Genomic DNA, 19,196 nt, shown 5'->3' with positions numbered 1-19,196 from the left:
CCTGTTATTGGGAACCACATGTGTGGGTGCATTTGAAGATCAGAAGTTGTCCTGAGTCTCCCCCATCATCACTGTCACATGATTTACAGAGGCAGGTACTCTCAGAGCTCACTGACTGGGCTAGTCAGGGTAGCCAGCTTGCCCCTTGATGGATTTCCTGAATCCACCTCCTCTCTCGGTTTACCCACAACCACCGCACCCACCAGCTCAGCTTTACTTGGGTTCTGGGGATCCAAACTCTGGCCATCTTCTTTGTGCAGCAAGCACGTTATCCGCTGAGCCATCTCATCTCCTCAGTGCCTGGGTCTCATTTCTTCATCCTAAAATCCACTGTGATGCTGACAGCGCAGAGGGCAATGACCTCGTCAACTGCACACCTGAGCAGAACAAACTAATATTTGTGCTACTATTTGTATCAGATGACAAATCAACCACGCCCCCCCCCCCCCGCAATTGGATTAGGAAGTTTTATCAGAAACCATCCTAAGTAAATAAATAAAAAGAAAGCATTCTGGAACCCTTGAATTTACTTTAACGCACGACTATGCAAAACAACAAAATGTAAATGGCTACTATAAGCCCATGATGATTTCCGTGTAGTGTGAATGGTTTTACTCAAAAGCCCCTGAGCATCTGAAAAAACGAAAACCCACGGCTCTGTCAGCCGCAAAGCTGGGAACTTCACTTCTTAGCATGGTGGGGTCACTGTTTTTGTTTTCAGCTCTATTATAATTGACAAAAAAAAAATTTGTAAAACATGAAGCAAATGCACACCATAGAAATAAGATCAATATTTTGCAAACCTTTTTCAAGGATTTACTGCAAGTGCCAGCTTTGAATGCACTTTTTTGCTTATATCTGCCTGTTTTCAGGTACAGTCTCACCTGTGGCTCCAGAGAGGCCAGCTTCCTGCTGCAGACCCCTAGCACGAGGGTTACAGATGGGTGCCGTCGCTCTGCAACAATCTGCATTTGTTTTCCTTCGTTTTGTTATTGTTTGGGGTTTTTTAAGACAGGGTTTCTCTGTGCAACAGCCCAAGCTGTCGTTGAACTCAATTTTTTGGAACCAGAACTGCCTCCTGAATTCAGGGATTAAAGGCTTGTTTTGTTTCTTTATTGTTAGTGGTGGTGGTGCTGGTTGGTTGACTGGGAGATTTTTGTTGGTGTTTTTTTTTTTTTTTAATTTTTTGAGGACATGGTCTCCTCTATCCCAGGCTGGCCTCAAATTCACTATATAACCAAGGACAACCTTCAGTGTGCAGTCCTCCTGCCTCCACTTCCTAAGTGTTGGAGTGGCAAGCAGGTGCCACCTCATTGAATTTTGGGGGTGCTTATGACTGAGCGCACAGTTCTGCACATCCCAAGCAAGCGCTCCACCAGCTGAGCTACACCTTCACCAGTAATATTTTTAGGGCTTTATGGATTTAAAAGGTTTAAATGGGAGTAGCTTTAAATAGCCATCCTAGAATAGTCCAATATAACTAAAACAAGCACGAATTAATCATAATTCAACTAAGATTGCTCACCCAACATTTATTTCTCTACTCAAAAAAGTAGAAGAATCACGCGGTATCATTTTCTAGCTTATCTATGTTATCATGGGAAAAGGTTTCCTGTTTGATCATCTGATTATGACATAATTACTTGGATTTAGCCTTTAGAAGAGAAATAGTTTGTGTTAAAAAAAGGCCTTATGGGGGAGGCAGTGCACTAGGTTGGTTTAAAAGCTAGATAACCCACGTATATCGATGCATATGGACCTCTTATTTTATGCTATACTCAAGTCATTAGTATAATTCTCAAACACATTGCATGGGTATCTGTCAACCCTCATCCCCTTGGGGTGAAGAACCCGTGGGAACCTTTGACAGCTCTTCTTCGGTTGGGGTGATGCCAAATGATTGAGCGTATAGAAGAGTCAGGTGGTTCTGGAGAGTAGGCGTGGCTGAGAGATGCTGGCTAAAAGGCGTATCCTTGAGCTGCACGGTAGTCAGATCAAACCAGGGGAAAGGCCTGGGGTGGAGAAAAGACAGTGTTACTTTCTTTGAGTCTGTTTAATACAAATCACTTGGGTATGAAACACCAGATGGAAGGAAGACTCTCTGAACTTGACTATATCACATCACTGTAGAAATTTCCAGACAGAAATGGTGAAAAAATGAAAACAGAAACAACTGAGCTATATGGACCAGCATATGCAAGGACTATGGAATAAACACAAAAGAAAATGTGCTACTAAAGTGTGCTAGCAAAAACAACGCCTTGAGAAAAGCAGAAGTGTAAAGGATGTAACAGAGAAAAGGGGGAAAGTAGGAACTTACAAAGGCATAATCGAGGACGTCTGGAGAAGCACAGCTGAGCACATGGCTTCCCCAGGGCAGGGCGATATGGACATTTGCATCAATAACTCATAAGGCTGTATATTTACAGAAGTGTCGGGGACCGTGTTTCAACAAGTATACCACTTACCAGGGTAGGGGTATGCGGATCTGAAAAATGTCAAGTAGGGAGAACAGAAATAAGAAAGAATCACTAAAACACAGGAGAGCTCAGCGAATACTGAATGCTGAGCTCACCTGCGTTTATTTTCCGTGCACTTTTAAACCCCAACACAGAAAGGGGAAGAAGACAAAAGGCTGCTTTAACCTGATACAAAGGACAGCTAGAACAGTTATTTGCTTCAATGCTTTGAGACATCAAGTCATTAGCATTCTGTTGTTTAGGCAATGAACCCACCCTAGACCGAGTGTCCTGAAGGCAGCCAGCTCACATTTTTAGGCCTCCACACAGAGTATTAACTTCTTCTGCACATGTGTTATATTTTACAATATTTTTAAAAAATTAATTGTAGGGGTGGGTTTAATCACTTAAGTTCTTGCCTCTCAAGAATGACAATCTTGGGGCTGAAGAGATGGCTTAGTGGTTAAGAGCACTGGCTGCTCTTCCAGAGCACCTGAGTTCAATTCCCAGCACCTGCATGGCAGCGCACAGTCGTCTGTAATTCCTGTTTCAGGGAACCTGACATCCTCACACAGACATACATGCAGGCAAAACACCAATAAACATAAAGCAAATAAATCATTTAAAAATAAAGAATGACAACTTTTAGGCAGGCATGCTGACACACAACTTTAATCCCAGCACTCAGGAGGCAGAGGCAGGTGGAACTCTGTGAGTTCAAGGCCTACAAGTTTCAGGACAGGCAAGGATACATAGTGAGACATGTCCAATTAAAAAGTGTAACATGGGGGCTGGAGAGATGACTCAGAGGTTAAGAGCATTGCCTGTTCTTCCAAAGGTCCTGAGTTCAATTCCCAGCAACCATATGGTGGCTCACAACCATCTGTAATGGGGTCTGGTGTCCTCTTACAGCCTTCAGGCAGAATATTGTATACATAATAAATAAATAAATAAATATTTTTAAAAAAAGTATAACATGGTTCAGCACCTGGAATTTGGCCAAAGAATCGGTAGTCCAGGAGCAGCCTGGGCTAGATGAGACCTTGTCTCCAAAAAGCACAAGTAGAACAAGATGAGCTAGAAAGGCCTTATAGCTCCCTCCCAACAGAGTGTCCAAAAGCAGAAGATGATGGAACAGAGCTTAAAAACACGACAGGAAAACGATTTCAATCTCCAATCTGCTACTTAACCATATTCTCAGAAAAATGGTAGGTAAGAGCACAAACCTTTTCAAACACTAACAAATCTCCAAAATTACTTCCAATAGACCCTTTTCTCATGGAGTTATTATAGGATATGGGCCACTAAAATTAAAAAATAAACCTAAAGCGTCAGGAAACGAAACAACAGAGAAGTGAGGAAAATCCCAGGCTGAGAGCATCATCAGCAGGTGACCAGAATATGGAGTGGGAAGGAGAAACCGGAATCCATGATTAGGTCTGGGGTCCTGGGATTCCAGCCTGCGGCACTTGGTGAGGCAGCAGTAGTTAGATAAGATCCCCACAGAAACTGGGGTGCTTCCGCACATCGGGCTTCAGGAGATGGCAACCTCATGATTACCCAGACACAGCACCAATGGAGAGTTTTATCCGACCAGAGTAAAAAAACGGCAACTTGAAGCCGGGTGTACACCTTTAATCTTAGCATTCAGGGGGTAGAGGGAGGCTGATCTCTGTGAGTTCAAGGCCAGCCTTGTCTACAGAGTGAGTCCCAGGACAGCCAAGGCTACAACTGAGAAACTCTGTCTCGAAAAACTTAAAAAAAAAAAAAAAAAAAGAATTCCCAAACTGGAAAAGACTGCCCAGGAACAAGTGTAGATGATGAAAGAAAAGAGGACCCAGGGTTGATCTCCAGAACTCTCAGATCTGAGAGGAAATCAGCAGGGGAACTATCAGAGAAGAGGCGTGCCAGCCAAGAGGAACAACTGCTTGAAGAAGAATGGCGTACCCAGCCGTCCACGAAGGAAAGGAGCTCAGAGTCCAGTGAGTCAGGGGACATGGAAATCACTAGTAATGGCAGCAGCAAGCTTCCCGTATTGGATTAGCAAAGACCAGAAAGGTTGACTTTATCGTTACCACGCTATCGAGAAATAAAGAACACTCGCATATGGCATTGGTATGGATGTTTTGCTAAGCGATTATGTACATATGTGTCCTCTAACCCAGACAGTCATCAGTATGTTTATCCAGCAGAAATACCTGTCCAAGTATTCAAAGGAGTACACGGATGTTCTAGCAGCCCACTGTGCAAAATCTGAGGTGAAAGAAAGAATTATACTCTATCACAGGAAGGCCGGGCAACTTGTAACTTACACAATGTGTCTGAAAGGCTGCCTGTGTGGCTGCTTTTCCTAAGTGAAGCAGACAACACCACCATCAGAGCTCTAGGTGGATACAGAAGGCAAAAGTGGTGTTATGCCTCCGTGTTTCTAACACTGGAGTAATAGATAAGCATACATATTACATACATACATAATAGCATACATATTACCATATAATACTAATATCTGTCAGTGCCTAGAAGAAAGGACAAAGCATACTCTATTCAAGATGACTATCTACAAAATGAGATTTAAGAGGCAGGGAGACGTTCTTTTAAAACTGGTTAAGGTTTTTGTTGTTGCTGTTGTTCTTTTGTTTTGTTTTTAGAAAAGTGTATTATTTCTACCCGCTTTAAAGGGGAATGCAGATCAGGGTCACGCAATGTGGCGGGGCTCGTTTGAAAGCCTTGAACTTGAAAAGTTGAAATTCTAGGACGTCAGGTTCAAGGCCAGCCTGGGCTGTAAGGAGACTCTCAAACACAAACAAAGAAAAACAAACAAACAAACAAAACCACGCAGAAGCTAGGAGAGGAACGTGAAAGGATAAAACAAAAGAAGTGAACGAGACAGACTAAATGGTTTAGCGGGTAAAGATGCTGCTACAACCATGCTTGCTGCCAAGCTTGGGGATCTGACTTCAACCCCAGCATGCACGTGGCGAAAGGAGAAAACAAATTCCTACAGGTCTCCCTGTGGTCTCTCCAAGCCCCCCACCAAGACATTTTTTATTAGTTTTTTGAGACAGGGTTTCTCTGTGTAGCCCTGGCCATCCTGGAAGTCACTCTGTAAAGCAGGCTGGCCTCGAACTTACACCTCTGCCTCCTGAGTGCCAGGATTAAAGATTTGTGCCACTACTGCCCCACCCCAAAAAATGTTTTCAGAAAGCATCCTCCATTAAGACAGGACTGGGGGACAGATTCCAATGGCCAGATGTCTGACATCATACCTTCTATGAAGCAACGTATTGACGTAGTTTTTGTTCAAAAAATCTGTTAGCTGGAATTTGGGACAGGACGCCTTGTCTGTCTCGCAGCTTTCCCAGTGCGCGGAGAGAAAGAGCTTGTTGAGGATCTGGAGCACGTGGGAGTGGAACACGTTCCTCGCTGTGCAGACGTTGATGGCCGCATAGAACACCCCCTCCAGCCATTTGATGTTGAGGATCACTCCCCCTTGACATGAAGAAAAATGACAGTGAGCACTGCAGAAAGAAGTTGTAGGGTACCCAGGAGAGACCGAGAGAGGGACAGCGAGGCCACCTTCTCCCCTAAACTGGTTAGCGGTGTGCCAAGAGATGAACGCTCTTCCTCCCTGGCTATGAGCCCCATAGATCACATTATGAGCTGATCGCACTGAAGGGGAGCAGACAGGACTGAGCTGGGCACTGCTAAAGGCAGAAGGATCTCTACAACGGTCCCTGCCCACAGCAGGAACTGGGAAATACTGCAAGATGAGAGGGAAACCAACCCATTTTTCTTGTCCCAGACATTGTGTTCTGGTTTTTGTTGTTATTGCTGTTGTTCTCCTGGGATCTTTTTGGTTTTTTTTTGTTGTTGTTATTGTTTGTTGTTTGTCTTTTGTTTTTTTGAGACGGACTCACATGTAGCTTTAGTTATCCGCAAATTTGGTTATAGCTAAGGAGCCCTGACACCCAGCTTCTTTCATCTCCACCTCTCTAAGACTGGAGTTATCAGCATGTACCACCAAGCCCAGCTCATTCCCTTATTCACATAAGTTATTTTCCCTGGTTGTTTCCAGTTCAGACTTAAGGATCCAAAAGTTAGGGTTTTCAGTTCTGCCTAAGAAAGGCTCCTCTTACCTATCCAGCCCTTTTTTTCATACTATGGTAGTTTGAATGTAACTGGTCACTAAGCTCAGAGGGAGTGGCACTATCAGGGGGTGTGGCCTTCTTAGAATAGGTGTGGCCTTGTTGGAGAAACTGTGTCACTGTGGGGTCGGGCTTTGAAGTCTCCTAGGCTTCCTGTTGCCTGTGGGTCAAAGTATAGAACTCTCAGCTCCTTCTCCAGCACCATGTCTGCCAGCACCATGTCACACCATGACGACAATGTATTGAGCCTCTGAAAATATAAGCTACCTCAATTAAATGTTTTTCTTTTATAAGAGTTGCTGCCATGGTCATGGTGTCTCTTCACAGTAATCAAAACCCTAAGACACATACCAAACTCGAATAACTAAATGTATCTACTTTGTGCTTTTCCCAACACACACACACACACACCATAGAAGGTAACTGTCAAGAGAATGTCAGAAGCAGTTACACAGTTGAGCATTTACCAACATCACTGTAGGGGTAGGTACCCCGAATGACCTCTGGATCTTGAAGAACAGCTGTGATTTCCTTAGTCTCTCCCCAGATGTTGTCAAAATGCTCAGTAAAGTGATACTGAGGCCGCAGGATATTGTTATGGTTCAGTAGAAATTTCAGCCTGAAAGCCACAGAGTCGGGGAGTACAGCATCAGTTGGGAAGGAATGGCTATCCAGTCTACTGCGCTGGGAGCTAAGCCGAACAGCCGCCCCCCCTCCCCTGCACAGCACGGCTCAGTGACATGACTGGGCCTGGTGTCCACGAAGGGCCCTGATGGATGGATTCTCCCAGCCATCCTCCTATCGTGTGCCTAGCTTTCGACTAGAGGCAGGAGTACAAAAAGGACGCTTGACACCTATTTTTCATAGCTTTTCATGCTATCTGCTGTTTTCTCATTGATGTGAGTACCTGGGAAACAATATGCCATTCACATTTTAAACAGGGGGAAATATCCCAATTCTAAGTGTTGTTTATGTAAAAACCGGGGTTCGGGGGCAGGTGGAGATAGAAAGGCTGGCTGGGTCTTTCTGCGGGTCACGTGGCTCCTTTTTCCTGAGGATGACCTAACTCCAAGAGGCGGGCAGGCGACTTCAGTGACTAGGCTGTTCGGTTCTCATGCTGACCTGGGTAGCGGGATCGCCGACACAAAGCTGTACACGAAGCAGGTCTTCTCGAGTTTGTTTTGGATTTCCAAGCAGATATTAGGCAGCTGAGACGGCAGACAGCAGAGGAACAAGACTTGGGCCCAGCTCGCCACAGAAGCGTTGTCGTACAGGCACCGGACCCCTAACTTCTGGAACTCAACTGGGAGGGAGAAAGGACAGGAGAGAGCGCACAACACAGAGAAATTCATCCTGAGCATCAGCCGCCAGCCGCGGGGAGAGGATGGAGGGAAATGTCTCAGTAAGCAGCCAGGGCCTCGTTGCCACAGAAACCAGAAGCTGTTCCTGGATGCTTCTGTGAGTTACGCAAAAAAGGCCCCTCCCCTGGGCGAAGCCGGCCAGGGTGGCAAAGCTTACAGCTCTTGCCTGGTTCTTTTTGTCTTGCTTTTAGAACAAACGTAAAGTGTTTTTATTATTATTATTTTAATTTAGGTTAGGGAGAAGAAATCTCTAAGAAGCATTCTGCTTCTATTTCTTGTAGATAGCACTTGCCAGAGAATGAATGAATGAAGTGTTTTCTGTGTATTCTTTAAGGCAGCTCTCACACGGGCCCTCTAGACCAAGAGGATGGTTCCCATATTAAATGTTACCGAAAAACAGAATGCAAAAGATGTTGGGAGAGGTTAATGCTCATCCTCTTCTGGCATGCAGATGTACATGCAGCACACACAGACATAAAATACAAGTAAATTAAAAAAAATTTTTTTTAAAGATCCAGGCAGTGGATCTTTTTTTTTTTTTAAAGATTTATTTATTTAGTTTACAGCATCCTATCTGCATTTATGCCTGAAGGCCAGAAGAGGGCACTAGATCTCATTACAGATGGCTATGAGCCACCATGTGGTTGCTGGGAATTGAACTCAGGACCTCTGGGAGAACAGCCAGTGCTCTTAACCTCTGAGCCATCTCTCCAGCCCAGTAAATAAAAATTTTAAAAAGGAAAATAGCATAATGAAATGTGTTCATATGCAGCGTTGGTAAAAATTCACATGTGATCTTTCCTTAGGTTAAATTGGAAAGAAAAGCATTAGATGCTAACAAAGCATCAGATGTTTCTTTAACAAGTCAGAAAAACATGAAAGTAAAAGTCCACACTGGTATACAAGCATTAATAGAGGCTGTATTTGCAGTGACCAAAAATAAGGGGGAAATTTCATTAACAAATAGAAAAAAAAAAACTGTAGCCAGGTGGAAGTGGTACACGTCTTTAATCCCAGCACTCCAGAGGCAGGTGGATCTCGGTGAGTTCAAGGCCAGCCTGGTTACAAAGTGAGTTCCAGGACAGGCTCCAAAACTATACAGAGAAACCCTGTTTTGGGGAAAAACAAAAGAAAGGAAAGGAAAGGAAAGGAAAGGAAAGGAAAGGAAAGGAAAGAAAAAAACTTTAACACTCACGCCATGCTATACTACTTAGAAAGGAGAAGGCGATGCCAAGCAAGGTGACACACACCTTTAATCTCAGCCAGCACTCGGGAGGCAGAGGCAGGCAAATCTCTGTGAGTTCGAGGCCAGCCTGGTTGTCAAAGTGAGATCCAAGATAGCCAAGACTGTTACACAGAGAAACCCTGTCTCAACAAAGATAGAAAAAAGAAAGAAAAAAATTTCTACACTATGCGTACCGTTCTGCTGCCAATGTGTATTTCATTGCCATGTACTTTACATGCGATAGCACACGGAGTTCTGAGGCATACATTTTGAGCAGTTTTGGTAAGAGCACATATGTAGCTCATATTTCCATCTAAACAGTGGTTCTCACCCTTCCTAATTCTGCAACCATTTAATACAGTTCCTCGTGTTGTGGTGTGTCATGATATTTCATCTGTATTTTTTATACATTTTTGACATTTATTAAGCTCTACATTTTTCTCTGCTCCCCTCCCTGCCTCTCCCCCCCTTATTTCATTTGTATTTTAATAAATAAAGCTTGCCTGAAAATCAGAATGCAAAACAGCCACACTAGACAGCCATACAGGCCAGGCAGTGGTGGCGCATGCCTTTAATCCCAGCACTAGAGAGGACTATAAGGCGGGATGAGACGAGAACTCGCTCTTTTTCAGTTTGACGATTTCACAGAGTTAAGAGCTCTTTAGTGATTTGGTTGCTTTGCTTTGCTGATCTTCAGGTTGAACCCCAATATCTGTCTCTGGGTTTTTATTACTTGTGCTACAGTGGTGACCCCCAACCATAAAATTATTTTCATTGCTACTCCATATCTATAATTTTGTTACTGTTATAAATCATAATGTAAATATCCATATTTTCCAGTGATCTTAGGTGACCGCTGTGAATGGGCCATTTGACCCCCTAAGGGTTGAGAACGGTTGCTCTAGACAGAAAGCATTTCCTTCTCCCCGGGAATTAGTCCAGGTCCTTTTTCAGTCTGTTTCCTCAGAAACAATCAGAGTTCTTATTTCTTTTTTTTTCTTTTTGGTTTTTCGAGACAGGGTTTCTCTGTGGCTTTGGAGCCTGTCCTGGAACTAGCTCTGTAGACCAGGCTGGTCTCAAACTCACAGAGATCCGCCTGCCTCTGCCTCCCGAGTGCTGGGATTAAAGGCGTGGGCCACCATCACCCGGCCAGAGTTCTTATTTCTATCACGCTAATCCATAACTGGAATCATTGTATTTTTATACCCAGATGTCATTTTTTGAATATAAGGACAAATAGAAATATTCGTTGACATTTTTTTCAGACTCTAATATTCCACTTAGATTTGAATACTGTATGCAAAATCCCCCCATATCTCATACCCAGAAAGATAATTCGCACCAAGGGCACAGGAAGGAGAAACAGATATAAATGAGTGGAGAAAAGTTATCTTGACAAGTTTAAAATTTAGGGCCAGCAAGCAGAGAAGCCTTGCTTTAAAGGGACCTCTCCAAACAGCTTTGTTAACGCTAGCTACCAGCCCCACCCCCACTGTCTACACAGTGCTCCTCACCCAGGGACTCGGGCCTCCGAGTGGAGATGTGCAGGTTCTCAGCAGGGATGGGGACAAGTCTCAGCAGGACGGTAGCCAGCTGCCTCCCGAGGTGGCCACAACCGATGATGCCCACTTTTAACGTCTCATCCTCCATGGAGGCAGCATCAAATGACACAGCCCGAGACTGTATTGTGCGCCAGCCCTGCTGTAATAGTTCTCTAGAAAATGAACAAACACACACAAACGCATGTACGTGCTGTAGTTTTCCCCAGGAGTCCCTAAGCTTGGTTTGTTTGTTTGTTTGTTTTTTCTTTTTTCCCATGTGGAAGTCTAATGACAAAATAATACTTCAGAAACAAGGCATTTCAGCTGAAGGCCATTTCTACAGTCTTAGTAGGGAATAAAACCTTCATCCTGAAAAAGCACCTCACTTTTCTAAGGGCCCAAAACTGTGTGGAAAAATTTATCGATGAAAATATTTTTTTGTTTTTCTATCTTGAATTTTCCTGGACCTTTAAACACCAAGTTTGTATATCTCGTATTTTATTAGCTTGGAACATCACTATGACTGTTATACGTTATATGGTGATGCATAGCACACATGGACCAATTCTTTGAGCATTATGGTCTACTTGCTGGGCACACACACAGCTGTCGATTAGAATGTATCATCACCATCTTAAGTACACAATATGTTTGCATCTATGCACGTTGCTATGCAACTGATATCTAGACTCTTTGCATCCCTGCAAAACAGGAACTTTATATTCCTGTATGGCTCACTTCCCATCCCCACATCTGGAAATTACCATTTTACTTGCGGCTTGCTTTCCCATCAGAAAAACTTTAAAACTTAAAAACCTTTAAGGACACCATGTAGGCAGAATCGTGCAGCATTAGCATTTTGAACTTAGGATCAGATCCTCAAGCTTCATGCAATTCACAGCTTACAAATTTTCCTTCTTGAGGTCAAACAGTAATATTTCATCATATGTATATAATGTGATCTGTTTCTTGTTTTGTTTTGGAAAGAATCTCATGTAGTCCAGGCGGTTTTCCCGACTTCGACTTCCCTGCCTCTGCTTGCTGAGTGTTGAGATTACAGGTGTGAGCCACCACTCTCGACATATGTAACACAGCTAGCTCATTTAGCCATCTTAGTAACCATTATATATCCATCTTGTTACTGTTATACCTAACAAAAGTATCTTAAGGGTTGTTTTAGCTACTTTTTCTATTGCCGAGGTAAAATGTCATGACCAAGGCAATAACTTGGGGCTCCCTGTTCCAGAGAGTTAGAATCCATGACCATCATGGCGAGGAGCATTAACTGTTACACCCATTCAGCATCAATGGACATTAAAATTGCTTGCATGTCTTGGATACCTTAAATGAGGCTGCAATGAACATGGGCATACAAACATCTCTGGGAATTCTTAGGGTATAAATACCCAGAAATGGGGTTGCTTGATCTTATGCAATCCTGCTTAATTCTTACATTCTTAACAACATTAAACAAATGTTCCAATTTCTCTACATTCACACCAAAACTTGTTCATTTCTGGTGCTCCAATAGTGGTTGTTCTAACAGGTATAAAGGAGTATCTTAGCCGGGCGGTGGTGGTGCACACCTGTAATCCCAGCACTCGGGAGGCAGAGGCAGGCAGATCTCTGTGAGTTCAAGGCCAGCCTGGTCTACAAAGGGAGTTCCAGGACAGGCTCCAAAAGCTACAGAGAGACCCTGTCTCAAAAAACAAAAAAAAAAAAAAAAAAAAAAAAAGAGTATCTTATTGCAGTTGTGATTTGCATTTTCCTGATGACTATCAATGTTGAACAACCTTTCCTGTAACTGTTGGTTATTTCTATACATTCTTTGAAGAAATCTTGGGTTAAAAATCAGGTTGTTGAATTTATTGCTGAGTTGTAGGAGGTCTTTATAAATGTAGGGTAAAAGGGCTAGCCAAAGAAACCCACCCTGGTCCTGAAACCAAAGGTGGTAAAAGAAACCCACTCTAGCCCTGGAACCAGAGCTAGTGAAAGAAACACTTTAGCCCTAAACCCAGAATCAAAGAAACATACCCTGACCCTGACTCTGAAAGCAGAGTCATAGAAACACACTTTCACCCTGGAACCAGAGCCAGTGAAAGAAATACGCCCTGGTTCTAAAACTAGAGCCAAAAAACAAAAAAGGGTCAGTGAAAGAAAGTTTGGTCCTGAAACCAGTGCCCAGCCCCTGACCAACTGAACACAAAACCAACCAATCCCTGAGCAAAAAATATTCTCCCTTGCCAGGTGGTGGTAACACATACCTTTAATCCTAACACTCAAGAGGGAGGCAGAGACAGGTGAATCTCTGTGAGTTGGAGGCCAGGCTCCAAAGCTACACAAAGAAACCCTGTCTTGAAAAAAACAAGGAAGAGCCCGGTGGTGGTGGCGCATGCCTTTAATCCCAGCACTCGAGGCAGAGACAGACGGTCTGTGAGTTCGAGACCAGCCTGGTCTACAGAGCTAGTGCCAAGACAGGCTCCAAAGCCACAGAGAAACCCTGTCTCAAAAAAAAAAAAAAAAAAAAAAAAAAAAAAAAAAAAGTTTTGAGGGAAGTTCTTTCACCTGTGCGGAGTGGAACCTTTGCTGAGATGTTTTCTTAAGGGGGCTGAGCAGAAAAAAAACAAACAAAAGAACAGATAAAACAGTTATATCTGCTAGGAAACTTCCTTGGGGGTCGAGCAGAAAAGAGTAGCTGTTTGCTGAAGCTGAAGGAGATTGCTACATTTCTGCAGACCCCCACTGTACCCCAACTTCAGCTATAGTCTGACCTCCCGATGAGTCAGGATACCTTTCCCTCCAGAGCTGTAACACTCACAATATATACTGGACTTTTATTTATTTTCATCTTTTCGAGACAGGGTTTCTCTGTGTAGCCTTGGCCGTCCTGGAACTCACTCTGTAGACCAGGCTGGCCTCGAATGCACAGAGATCCAACTGCCTGTGCCTTCCAAGTGAGATTTTTGATGGTTTTTCTATTGGTTTAGGGGCTGCACATGAGTCTACTGATATTTTGATTGTCATCTGCAGCCCCACAGGTCCCCCAGTCAGCACCCTGCTGGCCACACAGGCCATGGCCTGCAGCCAAGATAAGTATATTTAAACTAAGTTTGTATCATTCTGTTTACCAACAAAGACTCAGAAGTCAGATGTCGGGGGTGAAAACCTGCTAGACCAGAGAAGCCAAGAAGCAACTCATTCCAAAACCAAAAGAAACTCCAAACTCTAGTCCCACCTTTTCCTTCCTGCTGCAGCCAGCGCAGCCTGGATAGGCTAGACTGGCGGAGGAGGGGTGTGTGTGTGTGTGTGTGTGTGTGTGTGTGTGTGTGTGTCTGGATAGGCTAGACTGGCGGAGGAGGGTGTGTGTGTGTGTGTGCTGGGATTGAGACATGGAAGCTTCTTTTCAGGTGGAAGAACAGCAACCTTTATTTTGCCCAGCAGTCAGGGGGAGTGAGGGCAGCTGGATCACAACACTTCTTTTTCATCTTCTCTATCCAAATTATGGGCTTCTCTCTATGGCTAATTCCGGTCAGCTAGTCATTGGTTCCACCCCAATTCAAGGTTAACTTTATTAACAGTCTCAGAGTGTCACAGTGCAATCAAATATCCCACAACAATTTTTATTTTATTTATTTATTTTTATTTTATTTTTTCTTCAAGACAGGGTTTCTCTGTAGCTTTGGAACCTTGTGGACCAGGCTTGTCTTGAATTTACAGAGATCTGCCTACCTCTACCTCCCAAGTGCTGGGATTAAAGGCATGCACCAACACCACTCGGCCAATTTTATTTTTTTGTTTTGTTTTGTTTTGTTTTTTCGAGACAGGGTTTTTCTGTGGCTTTGGAGCCTGTCTTGGAACCAGCTCTTGTAAACCAGGCTGGTCTTAAACTCACAGAGATCTGCCTGCCTCTGCCTCCCAAGTGCTGGGATTAAAGGTGTTCATCAACACTGCCTGGCCAATTTTTCTTTTTCTTTTTTCTTTTTTTTTAATTGATATTTATTGAGCTCTACATTTTTCTCTGCTCCCCTCCCTGCCTCTCCCCTCCCCCTTTCAGTCCTCTCCCAAGGTCCCCATGCTCCCAATTTACTCAGGAGATCTTGTCTTTTTATACTTTCTACTTCCCCTGTAGATTAGATCTATGTAAATCTCTCTTAGTGTCCAGATTGTTGTCTAAATTCTCTGGGATTGTGGTTTGTAGGCTGGCTTTCTTTGCTTTATGTTTAAAAACCACCTATGAGTGAGTACATGTGATAATTGTCTATGTCTGGGTTACCTCACTCAAAATAATGTTTTCTAGTTCCATCCATTTTCCTGTTATTTTTTTCTGCTGTGCAGTACTCCATTGTGTACAATTTTTATTTTTTTAAAGGAAGTGTCTCGAGTCATCTGGACTGGCCTTGAACTTGGTACGTAACTGAAGAAGACCTTAAACATCTGATTCTCCTGAGGCCCATTGACAGGTGACTGACACCCGGTTAATGCAATGCCGGGGATTAAACTTGTGCATTGTGCATGCTAGGCAGGCACTGTGCCAACTGAGCTTCGTCCCCAAGCATATAATCAATGCTTACACCTCAGCAGATAAATGGTTTTCAAGCATTTTCTCCCTTTTTAGCGGTCCGCTCTTTTGCTATCCAGATGCTTTTATTTCTTAGCTATATAGATGCCTTTAAGTTCGAAACAATCCTATTGGTTTATTTTTGCTTCCATTGCCTGTGGTTTTGTAGTGTCCTATTTATTGACTCATGTTCTTACCACTGAGATCCACCCCTAGCTGGCATTGTTGTTAAAATCCTTTTCCGCTGTTGATTGTCAGCATACATAAACGCAACTGGTTTTTGAGTGATTTCTTTCTCTTCCTTCCTTCCATCTTTCCTTCCTTCCTTCCTTTCTCTTTTTGTTTTGCTTTTTATGTTTTGTTTTTTGAGACAGGGTGTCTGTATAGCCACGGCTGTCCCAGAACTCGCTCTGTGTTCTGTAGACCAGGCTGTCCTTGAGTTTACAAAGATTGTCCTACCTCTGCCTCCCTCCCAAGTGCTGGGATTAAGGGTGTGCACCACCACTGCCAGGTGTTTTTTGTGGTTTTGAGGCAGAGTCACCTATGAAATTTTTTATTTGTTTGTTTGTTTAACCTAACTGCATTGGCTATGACTTCCAGGACTTAAGTGAATATAATTAGTGAAGGTGGGACTCCTTGCCTTGTGTCTGGTCTTAGAGGAAAAGCTTTCTGCTTTGAATGTGATGTCACCTTGGGCTTTTCATACAAGGCCTTCAGTACACTGAGGTAATTTCCCTGTGTTGAGTGTTGTACTCATGGAGGAATGTTGGCTTTTGTCAACTACTTCTCTGTGTTGAACTAAAATCATTTTTCTTTGGTAAATGTGGTTTTTACAAAGGGTATTTAGGCATAAAGTCAGAAGGCAGAGACAGTGACTAACTCCCCGTGATGCTCTCCCCTCATTTTACACAAAATGAAGGCAAACCACTCTTGAAAGGACAAGTATCAGCTCAGCACCTCCAAAACCAAGTTCTCACCACCAAGGAGATTTATTTGCTCCAGAGGGACAGAGAGCAAGGAATAAGAGACAAACACAGAAGACAGAGGACAAGGGAGGAGGAGAAGGAAACAAGGGAAAGAGGGCAGGGGTATTTGTCCCTGAGGACAAAGGACTGCCTGTGGATAGAGAAGAGACAGACATGGCCCATAGGCAAATGTTGGTGTATAAAGGTAAAATGGGAAGCCCCGTGTTAGGATGAGGTGTTTGATTTTAATTGGGCATTGCATAGGTGTGGGTTCCTGTGGGATGGCTTCTCGTGCATGCTTACATTCTCCTCTTTCCCGGAGTTTATGTAATCTGAACTAGGAAATGAACTAAGATGACCTGACATCTCTTTCTTCTTTTCTTCTTCTTTTTTTCTTTCTTTCTTTTTCTTGTTGTTTTCGAGACAGGGTTTCTCTGCAGAGTGAGACCCTGCCACAAATCAAAACAAAGTAGAGCACAGCAAAAAAAAAAAAAAAAAAAAAAAAAAAAAAAAAAAAAAAAAAAAAAAAAAAAAAAAANAAAAAAAAAAAAAAAAAAAAAAAAAAAAAAAAAAATCACACCACACACAAGCATCTATTCTCCTGATTCTGAGTGTTCTGCTTTGCGGTGTTTCTGGTGTTTCTGCCTGCTGTTTCCTTTTTGATCTTCTGCCTGGATCCTGTAATGATGGCTGTAACTGAGGTGTTGAAATATCTTTCATATCTTTTAGTATATCAGTATTTGCTTCACAAAGCTGAATGTTTGGATATCAGACACATATCTTCATGGAAAACGATCTTTTATCATTGTAACAATTCCGTTCTTTGTCCCGTATAAGTTTTTTATTTAAAATCTTATCTGCTGTATCAGAGTTTGCTTCAACATGATGGAAGCTACATTGTGCACAAGTTGCCTTTTTTTTTTCTTGCTTTTGCTATTATTTATCAAATTTGATTACGGTGTTTCTCTTTACTTGTTCCTTTTTTTTTTCTTTCTTTTACTAATACTTCCAACTGACGCATCTTTGAGTTCTCTGATTCCATCTGCTCGGTCATACCAGATGCTGAATTCCTCTGGTGAAATCATTCATTTCAGTTACTGTTTTTAAGAACTTGGTTGGCTTAATAGTTTTACTTGTTCAGATATAATGTTTCTCTGATCTCCTTCAGTTGTTCCTGTCACCCACTGATAGGTCAGTCTCAGAAGAAAGAACTGCCTCTATCTGAAGTAACAGACAAGGGTGACTGGTCATTAGTGCCGTGGAAGGCGAGCTGGTGGTGTGGGGGAGTAAATGTGTGAATAAATGGAATAATTCGGCCACCCTCTGCCCAGCAGTCACCACCAGCCCAGGCTTTACTATGTAAGCACAAAACATCCTTGAATGGATTTTGCCATTCATTTCAGATGAGAAGTGATTGAATGTGGACTGGACTTGGTTAGAAAAACAAATTTTTCTGCCCAATTTAACCTCCAATCTAAAAAGTGCAAGTCCCTTGGGCGCCCAGCAGTGATGCTTGTCTTTATCAGTTAGCTTACCTTAAAGTACAGAACAGTTTGCAAAAGAAGACTGCATGAGCGCAGCCCTTGATCATCAGTCCCCGATACCGCCCCTGCAAATACAGCCAGTAGCGCTCATCCTCTGGAATCCCATACTCAAACTTCAGGGACTCAAGGTCGTCTAGTATATCCATTCCCAAACCACCATCTCCTGCAGGGACAGAAACCAAACAACATGACTCCCCACCCTGGAGAACAGGGGTTCGGGTGCAAGGGCGTAAGTCACATTGATGTGGGACTAGGTCACGTGTCCTCATGGCGGTGAGCTTCGGCGCTCTCTCCTTCCAGAGGCGTCCTAATACCTACGGGTCATGAACCCTGGATGCATGAACCCTGAACGGGAATTCACAGGAAGATTTAGCCATACTGGCTACGGGTGCATCTTCCAGCAGGAGTTAGGATAGCGGTAGGTCTCGTGGGCTCTCATTGCTAGGCGCTTTCCTCTTCCATTCTGTGAGCTTTAGAAATATTGCGGATCACAGAAAACCTCGTTTCAAAGAAAATCTCCACTTTGAGTAAACTCTGTGTTCCCTGTAGGGCAGAAAAGAGCCCAAACTGGGTACCACTGATCCCTTAGCTACAGCGTGGGCACTACAATCTTAGAAAATAAACCTAGACATATACAAACCAATCTACATAATCTCTTACCAACTGAGATATGCCCTACTCCTCAGGACATCTGGTCTGGGCAGCTGAAAACTACGTATGTAAGGCGAGCCACCCAAGAGAATTGTCATTATGACCCCATAGCAACCAGTTCATTCTATTCTCTGGTCTTAAAGGAGCAAGACATGGCTACAAACTTTCCTGGCCTGAATGTGAGGGAGACACAGTTCCTTCGCTACTTGTAGGAATGCTACCCCAAGCCAGGGTGGAACGTATATTTCCCCAACAAAGATTCTCGATTTCTATTTGTTTTTCTTTTTTCTTTTTTTTAAAAATTTATTTATTATGTATACAGTGTTCTTATTGTATTCCTGCAGGCCAGAAGAGGGCACCAGATCTCATTACTCACAACCATGTAGTTGCTGGGAATTGAACTCAGGACCTCTGGAAGAGGAGTGAGGTGAGCCATCTGACCAGCCTTCTTTTTTTCTTCCAGATTGGAGCATCATCTACATTTTTAGCAGTGCTTTAAAAAGTAAATGACAGGGCCTGTGAGATGCTAAGCAGGTAAAAGTGCTTACTATGCAAGCCTGGTGACCTGGGGTCAGTTTCCAATACCACCTAAAGGTGGAAAGAGAATCCTCTCTAAGTGGTTTTCTCTCTCTCTCTCTCTCTCTCTCTCTCTCTCTCTCTCTCTCTCTCTCACACACACACACACACACACACACACCACATACAAACAAAACAAAAACAGCAAAAAGCAGATAGTTATTTAATGAT

The 19,196-nt window shown here is 43.2% G+C and overlaps 1 protein-coding gene across 1 annotated transcript; it reads right to left on the bottom strand.

The window, feature by feature from the left end:
• Positions 1–1,822: 1,822 nt before the first annotated feature.
• Noxred1 (NADP dependent oxidoreductase domain containing 1) lies at positions 1,823–17,944 on the bottom strand. Its single transcript, XM_050152474.1, has 6 exons — positions 17,790–17,944; positions 10,705–10,904; positions 7,727–7,907; positions 7,072–7,223; positions 5,726–5,948; positions 1,823–2,012 (listed from the first exon to the last, which is right to left on the bottom strand). Exons 1-6 carry the CDS (start codon positions 17,942–17,944, stop codon positions 1,823–1,825), a joined length of 1,101 nt encoding a protein of 366 aa, XP_050008431.1.
• Positions 17,945–19,196: the final 1,252 nt, after the last annotated feature.

This window comes from Alexandromys fortis, unplaced genomic scaffold (genome assembly GCF_014885135.2).
Source record: "Alexandromys fortis isolate MF-2015 unplaced genomic scaffold, M_Fortis_MF-2015_v1.1 scaffold_47, whole genome shotgun sequence".
NCBI lineage: Eukaryota > Metazoa > Chordata > Mammalia > Rodentia > Cricetidae > Alexandromys > Alexandromys fortis.
The sequence above is the reverse complement of the archived record's forward strand: the minus strand, read 5'-3'. Positions and strand labels throughout refer to the sequence as shown.

What these genes read in the sequence shown, in the direction of transcription:
- Noxred1 (XM_050152474.1), bottom strand. Translation starts at nt 17,944, where the DNA reads ATGGATATACTAGACGACCTTGAGTCCCTGAAGTTTGAGTATGGGATT. An exon ending in AAACTGTTCTGTACTTTAAG is followed by an intron (nt 10,905 to 17,789) that starts GTAAGCTAACTG and finishes TTCATTTTCTAG; the next exon opens with AGAACTATTACAGCAGGGCT. An exon ending in AATACGTTGCTTCATAGAAG is followed by an intron (nt 2,013 to 5,725) that starts GTATGATGTCAG and finishes TCTCCACCCCAG; the next exon opens with GCCTTTCCCCTGGTTTGATC.